The sequence below is a fragment of the Rattus rattus genome, chromosome 9 (assembly GCF_011064425.1).
Source record: "Rattus rattus isolate New Zealand chromosome 9, Rrattus_CSIRO_v1, whole genome shotgun sequence".
Classification (NCBI taxonomy): domain Eukaryota; kingdom Metazoa; phylum Chordata; class Mammalia; order Rodentia; family Muridae; genus Rattus; species Rattus rattus.
This window is the reverse complement of record NC_046162.1, coordinates 51538870-51550205: the sequence shown is the minus strand read 5'-3', so window position 1 is coordinate 51550205 and position 11336 is coordinate 51538870. Positions and strand designations below refer to the sequence as shown.

General features: G+C 46.5%; 1 protein-coding gene across 1 annotated transcript; it reads right to left on the bottom strand.

Annotated features, from left to right (window-relative positions):
* Positions 1-11051: 11051 nt before the first annotated feature.
* On the bottom strand, positions 11052-11336 carry Polr2f (RNA polymerase II subunit F; the record flags this gene model as incomplete). The annotated part of the gene is made up of 1 exon (XM_032914180.1): positions 11052-11336. A coding segment is annotated over one exon (285 nt), but the record flags the coding sequence as incomplete, so codon positions are not given.

Below are 11336 nucleotides of genomic sequence, written 5' to 3'. Positions count from 1 at the left end.
GACTGGAACTGTTTTTTATACAGTCTGCTGCAAAAACCATAGGAAGCAGGGACTCCTTCCTTCCTTCCTTCCTTCCTTCCTTCCTTCCTTCCTTCTTCCTCCTTCCTCCCTTTCCTAACCCTGGATGACTTGGTTCTCGGTTTGTAGCCCAGGCTGACCTTGAACTCACAACAATCCTCCTCTCTTAGCCTATAGAGTACCGAGACCTGCGTATGAGTCCCTTTTAGGCCTGTTCGGGGTCTTTGAGGTAGTCCTGCTAAGAAACTCTTGCTAGCCTAGAACTCACAGTAACCCTCCCACCTTAACCTCCCGAGTATTGGTATTACATACATGTACCACTATGCCTGGCTTGTGGACACAACTCTTAATCCTGTTTTTACAGAGAGAGAAAGCAAGATGTATGAAGGTTAAATAATTTCCCCAGATATCTCAAGGGTCTAGTCTTCTCCAGAAAGATTGTGGTGTGTGTGTGTGTGTGTGTGTGTGTGTGTGTGTGTGTGTGTGTGTGAGAGAGAGAGAGAGAGAGAGAGAGAGAGAGACAGAGACAGAGACAGAGAGACAGAGAGACAGAGACAGAGACAGAGAGAGAGAGAGAGAGACAGAGACAGAGACAGAGACAGAGACAGAGACAGAGAGATTGAGGTAGACTCGTGTATTCCTGGCTGGCCTTGAATTCATTATGTAGCTCAGGCTGACCTTGAACTCTGATCCTCTTGCTTCACTGGGATTACAGGTGTACATCAATACACAAGCTTATTTCCATTTTCCAAGCATAGACTCAACACAGCCTCTAGCTTTTGGCTAGTAACAGTCTCTATACTTGCCCTGGCCTCGGTATTGGCTTTCAGGTTAAGACTCTCTGGGGAAAAGGATTATCCGGATGAAGAGGCTCAACATTCATGACTTGGTATTCATTTCCTTCTTGCTTTCATGTGGTTTAACTCTCTAGGACGCCCACTGGAGTCTGTAAATTTTTTGTCTTCCTCAAGGGCAATTCTAGAGTGGGTTTAACTCTTCCTCCTCTTAGCCTGTCTAGTGTAGAGGTTCGATGGCATGTGACCTGTTATTTCTGGAAAACCATATCTCTATAGTACCTTTTGTATTTGCCATGTTGGGTGAGGTTACATAGCAACAACAAAAAAGAAATCCCAGTGTCTGTGACTAAATAAAACCAGACTCTTTCACTCATCTTGAGCCTGCTTCAGGGCCAGCACCTTTCTCCCTACAGTGACCCTGGGAGCCTGGCTATTCCAATATGTGGCTTTACTGCATCAGTACAAGAAATAGCGCGCTACGGGTAGCGAAAACAAGTCGCAGGGTAGTTCTGATAGATTTGGCCTGGAGGTGACACTCATAAATTCTTTCCAGCCCATCAACCAAAGCAAGTCAAGTGCTCCTGTTAAAGCGAGGAAAGTAAGAAATATTGCAACCCATGGCCTTCTGGGAGCTGGACCGTTCGGCATTCACATAATACATCACACAGTCTCCTCTCCCAGGCTAGTTGCAAACCATGCACTTCTACACAACCTTGTAGCTCTAAAGCCACTAGTCACTGCTTTGTCCCTTTTCTTCTTCCGTCCCTCTTCGCCCCTCATGCTTGCCTCCTGTCAAATGACCAGTGCCCTTCCCATGCATTCTCCACACCTTCAGTGTTTCCTGACTCTTTCTCCCCAAGTTTCCTTACCCATCCAGTTTTCCAGGAGCTACTCAGCCAAGAGTGGTCTGGGAAGAGCCTCCTGACTTCCTGTGATCGGAGGAGTTGGTAAGAGCAAGACCACTCTTTCTTGAGAAGCAGATGAGGAAAGGGAGACATGGGAAACACAGAAGGCATGAAAACAGGTTGTAGTACTCCTCTGGGAGTCGGGTCCTTCTCACACTCCAGGACATAGTTATATAAACAGTAGATACAAAGACCTCTCTGGGGACGCTGCCCAGAAGGTCTGAATGGCCTGAGCTGACTAATTCGGCTGCCATCTGGGGCTGGATCCGGCACTTTGAGTCAGTCCACTGCAACATCTCCTCTATCTACGAGCTGCTGGAGCATGTGGAGGAGCTGGTCCTGAAGAACAAGATGGCATTGCTGAACAGGGCCAGCCCCTAGCATGAGCTCCAGCAGCTGTAGCCTAGGCTGCTTGCTCTGCTAAAAGATGGAAAGCACAGGGTAGTGGTGCTGCCTATAGGCTACAAGCAAAATGGTCAAACCTGGCTAACCTCAAAGTGACAGACATTGAGGGTGGGGAGGTATGCAGCAATCTGTAGCTGGCAAAGAACCTGCCTCCAGTTCATAGGGCACTCTGACCGACTCTGGCTAGGATGTCCAAAATGAGTCTCGATGATGCTCCAATATTGATGGTGTGCCAGAAATCAGAAACCTTGAACCAGACCAACAACTTGGGGCAATGAATATTTTCATGTAAAGGTGTTTGGGCAAAATATATACTGTGTGACACACTGCAGTTTCCAATACAATGGAGAGGTGGGGGAGGTAGAGAAGTGGAACTGTGCGTGCACAGTGGAGAGAGGTGGATTTAAAGACAGGACGACAGTGACAAGCATGAGAGAAGTCTACAGTGGACAGGGGAACTTGTCATTGCCAAGTAGTGTTGGCGGGGTGGTGTGCCTGAAACTTGAGAAAACTCAGCACCTTTCCCCCAATACACTGCCCAGTTGCGTGACTGCCCTGGCTCCAAGCAATAGCAGGATATCTAAGATGAAGAACAGTTTATTTTCTGGACTGGAACGTCTCATAAAACCTCCATGATCCATGCTGCCCCTGGAGGCCATATTGGTATTCATGGCCCATGCTGTTGCCCTATGCCATGTTGAAGCCTGAGGTTTATGTGGATGTCTGCGGTCTGGGCTGCTGCTGGAGGTCAATGTTGGAGTCCTGTGCTAGCGCTGAAGGCCAGGTAGATGTCCATTGCCTGAACTACAGTAGGAGGCCATGTTACTATCTGTGGTTCAGCAGAGGCCAATTTGTTGATGTGCATGGGCTGGTCTGATACCTGGGGCCATATTGGGATCTGTGGTCCTGCTGCAGCTGGGGTCTATGCTGATGTCCATTGCCTGTGTTACCACCAAAGGCCATGAGGATGTTCACATCTGTGCTGACACCTGAAACCATGTTGATGCTTGTGGCCTGTGCTGCCACTGAGGACTATGAGGGTGTCCATGGTCCATGCTGCAGCTAAAGGAGCCTATTGCTGTCCATGTCTGACCTGTAGCCTGAAGCTATGTTGAGGTCTGAGCTACAGAGGGAGGCCATATTGACATCTGTGGTCTGTGACTCCACAGAAGGCACTGTTGATGTTTCTTGTCTATGTTACCACCAAGCCCAGCATGGATGTCTGTGATCTGTGCAGACACCTGAAGCCTTGTTGGTATCCATGGCCTGGCTGGACTGCCAGGGATCATGTTGGTGTCCATGCTGCAGCAGAGGGCCATGTCAATGTTTATGGTCCATGTTGTTGCAAGGAACCATGTGGAAGTCCGTGATCCATGATCCTGCTGACTGTGAAGGGCAAGGGAGCTACTTCTGCAGTAGTTTGATGACTGCCGACCCACAGTTGAGAAAGAGAGTCATAGAAGGCTTCTGTGACAACCCACTATCCATACTCCAAAAGAGTAACAGCCTAGACAGAACGCCATGGAAGAGAAATCTTAAAAACTTCAATAAAAGGTGCTAAGGCTTAGCTCTCTATAGTTGATGGCCTCTGCTGTGTGTGCCGGCAGGAAAGGATTCCGTTTTCTTTAAGGGCTAGCCACTGGGAGCTTAATTATACTCTGGTCAGTAGATGGGCAACACAAATACAAACTGGACTTGTTTCTGGGGGAGCTTTTGGTTTTGTTTTTTCTTTCTTCCCTTTTTGGGGCTGGGAGTGGGGGAGGATATCACGAGGGTGGTAGATGGGCCTGAGAGGACTGGGAAGTGAATGTGATCAGGGTGCATTATGTGAAATTACCAAATAATCCATAAAAATAGTATGCTGGGGAAAAAAGCAAAGAAAGTCCCAAAGGCCTCTGGGAAACTGACGTCATGATCTCTGATAGGAATGGGTATGGCTCACCCACAGTACTATACATTGATCTGACGAGCAGTAATATGCCTTTTATTATTTTGCATTCCTGGGAAACCTAGGACTGATCGATGCTAGGCGAACACTCCACCAATAGGAACATCCTTAGCTCCCAGCGTTTTGGTTTGCTTTTGTTTTTGTTTTGCTTTGTGGGTATAGTATCACTGTAGCCCAGGCTGTCCTCGGATTCAATGTGTATCTGAGTCTGGTCTCCTGATCCTTCTGCCTCCATTTCCTAACTAGCAGGGTTACAGACGTGGTGCCAGAGCTGGCCTTTACTATTTTTGTTTGCTTGCTTTTGTGTTTGTTGGTTTGTTTGTTTGTGGTTTGGGTTATTGTGATAAAACCTCTCTATCCAGGGTGGGTACTTGAACTGTGGCCTAGGTGGAAGCAAATAGCACAATTGGTTTGTGTGTGTGACACATACTCACACTCATACTGACATACTCAACATCTAGTCCAGGCTAGTCCAGACCTCACTATGTAGACGAGGCTAGCCTTGAATTTATGTCAATCCTCTTGCCTCCACCTCCAAAGTGCTGAGATTATAGGCATGTGTAACCACGGCCGGTTTCAGATTGATTATTGTAACCATTCATACAATTTACAAATCTAGAAGTTCCTTCTGAGTATGCATGTGCCTGAGAACACGTAAAAGCTGATAAGAACTAGCTTGTAGAGATTGCTGTTTTCTTTAATAATTACTTGGGGTCAGTACAGTGAATGTTAGTTACACAAAGAGAAGAGGTAGGAGGAGCCATAGGTCATTCAGTCTTATGGAGATCCCGTAAGAGATTTGTGGTCTCTCATGGCAGGAATAGTCATTTAGTCTTTGTGAATAAGGATCCATGGGAATGGGGTTGGGGATTTAGCTCAGTGGTAGAGCGCTTGCCTAGGAAGCGCAAGGCCCTGGGTTCGGTCCCCAGCTCCGAAAAAAAGAACCAAAAAAAAAAAAAAAAAAAAAAAAAAAAAGGATCCATGGGAATAAAATGTTAAAATTAGGAAAAGTAGGCCAGGTGATGGTGGTGCATGCCTTTGATCCTAGCACTTGGGAGGCAGAGGCAGGCAGGTCTCTAAGTTCCAGACCAGACTGGTCTACGGAGTGAATTCAGGACAACCAGAGCTATGCAGAAAAATCCTGCCTTGCTGCCCCCTCAAATAATAAAACAAAAATATATAAGTAAATAAAAACAGAGAAAGGAGCAGAAAAGGGAAGTGGTTAGCTTGAAGAACAAATTTTTGCCATCCTAAGAATTCTAAGATAATAGATTTTTGGAAATGGAATGAGACTTTTTTTTTTTTTTTTGGTTTTTCAAGATTTTTAGCATAGTCAAATGAGGAAGTCCATTGCATTTCAGATTCTTCACAGCCAAACAAGGGGGAGGAGTCTGCCTAAGTGTCTCTGCCTCCTTCTTGTCTGTGATGATGAGAGTAGAAAGGTGTCTGCTGCAGTGAGCTTTGGACTTCACGTCATGCTCATTTTTCTTGATCATGATGGACTTGCTGTCCTTTTGCCGTGATCAGAGGACTCTGCAGAGCTCTGCAGAATGATAGCGAGCCCAAGGCTTGCGGCTGGCACCTGGTGAAAACTCGAGACTTCGTCTTTTAGACGGGATCTTATTACATAGTCTTGGCTGGTCTGCTACTCACTCTGTAGACCAGGCTGGCCTTGAGTTCATAGAGATCTGCCTGCCTCTGCCTCCTGAGGGTTGGGATCAAAGGCAGATGCCACTAGGCCTGGAACCGGGACTTTTTTTTTTTTTTTTTTTTTTAAAGATTTATTTCATGTATGTGGGTATACTGTCACTGTCTTCAGATACACCAGAAGAGGGCATCGGATCCCATTACAGATGGCTGTGAGCCACCATGTGTTCCTGGGAATTGAACTCAGGACCTCTGGGAGAGCAGTCAGTGCTCTTAACCGCCAAGCCATCTCTCCAGCCTCTTTCTTTCTTTAAGATAGGATCTCGTTATATAGTTCTGGCTGTCCTGGAGCTCACTATATAGATCCAGATGCCCTTAAGCTTTGGATGATCCTCCTGCCTCTGCCTCTGCCTCTCAAATGCAGGGGTTATAGGTAAGAGCTGATGCATTTGCATTTTGGAGTAAGATCTTAAAATTCACATAGTCCAGCTCCCATTTTATGACCCTGGGCCACATCCTTAATGTGTTGTTCTTGCTACTCTTTATTATTATTTGTATTTCCTGTGATCGAGCTTTTTGCACGCATATCTGTCTGTACACCATGTGCATGCCTGGAACTGGAAGGCAGCTGCAGATCCCCTGGAACTGGAGTTACAGTTTTGAACCTCTATCTGGGCGCTGGGAACTGAACCCTATCTTCTGGAAAAGCAGCCAGTGCTCCTAACGGCTGAGCCATCTCTCTAGCCATTCGTGAACAGCTACAAGTGTGAGACCCTAGTATTCCTCAAGTTCTCATGGCCGTTTTTAAAAAATTCTTTTCTTTCTTTTCTCTTTTTCTCCTCGTTGTTTTGAGACACAGTCTTCTTATATGCTGGCTTAGAATTCAATAATTTAGTCCTGGTTGATCTCAAAGTCATGATCCTCCTGCTTCAGTCACCTTCATGATTAAAATTACAAGCCTGTGCCCTCCAGAGCAAACATGTTCTTTCCTTGCATATAAAATTCTTGTTTCGTTAGAAGGGACGTCTGCAGGGATCAATCTTCCTTGTTCCAACCCACGGTATCACGTTCAATGAGATATCGTTTTGGATTTAAGAACTTGAAAGTAGTACTCACTCCTAAAATAGGAACTTGGAAGCTTAGTGTGTGGGTGTGTAGGTGTGCGTGTCTCCCTGCTGGTCTGGGACTTGGTATGTAGACCAGGCTGGCCTCAAACTCACAGAGATCCATCTGTCTCTGACTCCTGGGTGCTGGAATTAAATGCATCTGCCAAAACGCCTGCCACTGTGTCCAGCGTGTCGAGCACTTTTACCTGGGCCTTTGACTTGGGAACTTGAAGTGATAGAAGTGTGTAATGGAGCTCTGAGCTGACACTGGTTCCAACATGACCATAAACTTCGGATGGTCCCCTCATTGTAAAATGATGGGCTTAGGTGCCACTCGGTGCTGACTGACAAACCTCGGAAGGCTGAAATCTCTCACAGAGCAAGAAGTAACTGTCCTGCAGAGAGCTGCTGGGCCTCTGGGAAAACGCCAAGGCAAAGGAAGACGGTGGAAGCTGCAGCCTCTCTGCTGTCCCTTGTTAGACTGAGCTAGGTAGTGAGTGTTTCTTCCCTGCTTGTGATGTGTGGGGCTGTGGGTTGGCAAATGGAGAGGACGCTTAGGTTTTCATCTGGCTCTGTTGTCCCTGCTAAAAATAAGCCACGGGTGTCAGACAAGCTGAGTCATTTTCATACATGGCTACGTGGAGGAAAAGTGACAAAGGTCACCAAGGACTATTTCCTTTCTGACCGGACACCACCCTCGTTCCAATCAGCCCCTTTTTTCTGTTTTCTTTTTCTTCCAGATAAGCTGTATATCTTAAATAGAAACTGTTTCGACAGCACAGTATTGTGATTTCGTTTGCTCACATCCTGTTTCTGCTTAGGGACTGACCTCGTCTTAGATTTCATTTCTTCATTTCTTAGGTTTTTCCTTTTTTGAGGAATAGAAGTTGATTCTCACTTTTGTAACTGCCCTTTACGATGTGTAGACCGGTTTCATAAGTAGTCATCCCCTGGTGATGTGGCAACAAGAGGACAGGTTCTAGCTAGCTGACTAGTGTTCTGTCTTCCTTCTCCCCTCCTCCAAACAGAATCTTACTCTGCAGCTCAGAGCTCAGGCTGTACTGGAACTCACTGGGTAGCCTAGGCTGGCTTCTCACTTATGCTAACTTTCTACCTCAGCCTCTGGAGTGCTGGGATTACAGGAGTGAGCAACTGTGCCTGGTAGAAGTTAACCCTTAACAAGAAAGGATCTTTGAGGTCATCCCCATGAAATCTGCTTAAAGAATGTTTGGGGGGGTAGGGGACAGATGCAGCTCAGGGGCACTTAGTATGTCCAGGGCACTGCCAACAACAGCAACAAGCCTTTCAAAAGAAAAAGCCATGGAACACTGAAAAAATATTCTTGACACTTTTCAAGAGGCCAGCATTCCATAACCAACTGCCTCTCCAAACATGTTACAGTTTGTATGGAGTGATGAGTCACTTGGCCTTGTACACAGCTATACCAGCAGGCCGGAGCCCTGAGAGCTCTCTTTCTCCTTCAGTGACGTTCTCTCTTTTCCTAGGTGGGAAAACATGTGTGTGAAGCAAGAAAAACTCAGTGTCAGACAGAAATAACTGTAGCCGTGTCCTAAGGCCGGCTACGCAACTGCACTGGTGATTCCAGCGTTCCCTGATTATAACCATTGTGCTTAGGAAGAAACTCCTCCCTTCCTTCCCTCACCCACCCCCATCTCCTCCCCTTGCAGTTTCCACTCTTTCTGAAAGGGTAAGGAATCTCTTGGAATGGAATTTCCTTCCCCTCAGGAATCAAAAGCAAACACTCCGAAGTCCACACTGACTTGTTTCCCCCCGACAATTCTCGGTCTTTATGATCATCTCAGTCCTTGGCGGTTAGAGGTGAGTTCTGGGAATCAGAGTCTACTCTTGCCCATAAAATTAGGAACTCACAACCCCAGGCTCCTGTCACTGCTACTAAAAACATGTCAGAATTTTACTATTAATCTGTACGAGTTTGTGTGTTGCATATGATGTACCTTAAAGACACGTGAGCACCAGCATGTGTGTGGCCCTGTACAAATGTGGATAGAGGTCAGAGGACAACTTTCTGAAGTCAATCGTCCACTCTGGTTTCCAGGAGTCAAACTCAGGTCGTTAGACTTGCCTGGTAAGAGCTTTATGTGCCCAGCCATCCTAACAGTCCATTTATTTTTACTTCAAGAATTTTTAACATTTTGTTTGATTTGAGACAGGGACTCTGATAGGTTTTTCTCTGCCAGTGAAATGAGCCAATTCACATCAGATTAACACACAAGCACACACGCACTTGGGTTTATTGAGAAGCTGGTCTCCTCTAGGCAAGTTCAATGGCCCCAAGGAAGGAGGCCAGGGAAGTTGCCACAGGGAAGAAAAGAGGGGAGGATAATGATAGAGAAGCAGTGGAGACACAAAGAGAGGGAGAGAAGGAGAGAGGATATAGGGAAGAGTGTCTAGGAGAAGGGCATTCCCAGCATGTGGGCTGGGAAGATCAAGGTTGAGGGTGGGGTGTGCCAGGTAAGGACTGAGGGATTCTGGGAGAACCTGGAGGCCAGGTCTGCTTTGGTATGTAAAATAAGCACATCAACCCCCTGTCCATGGGTCTGAAACCAAATACCCCAGCCTTTTCTTGATAATAAATAAGGGGTAAAGTAATTGTCTGTGACTACTTCCCGCTGACAATAGGGTGTCATTACTGGGGGGTGGGGGAGGCAAAAGCTGGAATGTTGGCCAAGTCCAGGAAGAGCTGGTTGTTTCACTGCTGTCCAGGCTGTGAGACTGCCTAGAGGTAGGAGTGTGCAGACCTGGCTGAAGCAGTCTGTGAGGCTGGGCCAGAGCTCCTGTGGGTAACTGCTTAGAGCTGTCCTGAATGCAGGCTCTGAGTAAACACCTGGACTTGGCAGGATGCTGGAACAGGTGTGTGTGTGTATGTGTGTGTGTGTGTGTGTGTGTGTGTGTGTGTGTGTGTGTGTGTGTCTGTGTCTGTGTCTGTGTCTGTGTGTGTGTGTGTGTGTGTCTGTGTCTGTGTCTGTGTCTGTGTCTGTGTTAGGGGCAGAAGATAAAAGTTAAGGAGTTTTTGGACAAAAACTTTTTTCTTGGTTGTACATTTGAAACTTCTAGGCTTATGGTCTTGATACTTGGAGGAGGTGAAGGTGGTGGGGCTGGTGGGTGTTCCAGGGAAAGGGGAATAGATCTTACTCTTAGAAATAGGCAGGTGAGAGGGAAACTGTTGATTGACAGTACTCGTCTGGAGTCCATTTGACCTGTGAGGGGTGGATGCAAATGGATTCCCTGAAGCTTATAAGAATCTTTTTTAAGTTTACAAAACGATAAATATTTTCAATTACTTTCCTATCACTCTCAAAGTTTTTTCATATCCTCTAACCTTCATAACCTCCATTGACCAACCTCAAAACACCTTCCTAGACCCTTAAATACTTTCTTAGAAGCTTTCACATCCTCAGACCTTATATACATTTTAAATCTTTTCCTATCCAAACAGTTTCACTATGTGGTCCTGGCAGGTCTGTTAGGTCCCAAAGAAACCTGGATCGAGTCTCAGTACCTGTGGCTCCTCCAAGCACTTTTAACCCCTCCGCTCCCCTAAAGTTCTCCAACTAAAGCTCTCCATCTTCGTTTTGCTTCTTTTCCTACAGTTTCTTTGATTTCCACATAGCCAAGCCATTTTGATTTTGCACTTGTTTTTCTGGTCTCCTGGCTGGCTCTTGGTCTACGACTCCTCTCTTAGTTCACTTGTCCCTTCTCTCTTGTCTTCCCCTCTCTCCCCCTGCCTTTCCTCTCAAGGCCCTTACAGCCCAGTTCAGTCTGGAACATTCCAGATGCCTCTGGCTGTCCTCTCCCTCCTGTCCAGTGTAAAACCTTTTCCTCAACCATACCTAGGGGCAGTCATGCCCTCATTTTTTTTGGGGGGCAACAGATCCCATTACAGATGGTTGTGAGCCACCATGTGGGTGCTGGGAATTGAACTCAGGACCTCTGGAAGAGCAGTCGGTGCTCTTAACCGCTGAGCCATCTCTTCAGTCTCCTTATTTTCGTTCATAGTCCAGTCTGGCCTTGAACTGCAGAGATCCTCTTACTCTGCCTCACGAGCGCTGGAACAAAGGTGTATACTACAACTAGATGCTTTACTGCTTTTTAATAGAGGAAGTGAAAGGGTGACCGTCATTTGTAGGTACTAAGTGGACATAGGTAACTGCAGCGCCCTGTTGCAGTCCAGTAACAGCTCTGCTCAGTTGGTGATGATGCTCAGTTCACCCCCGTCTGGCAGAGATTGACAAATGGGGAATCTTTTGGTTCTGGTGTTCATGGCAATGTCTGTCTCCTTGTTCAGCTTCACCATCACAGAGACACAAATTATAGTCTGGAGTGTGTGGGTGCCCAGTACGTGAGCTTGCTCATATTTGATCAGGTATGGAGTAATGGAAGGGATCTCAATGCTCTCTTGACCTTCCTCCCCCCCCGCATTTTCCAAGTCATCTAGTCTTACATCCTCCTGCACACAGTCAAAGTCACA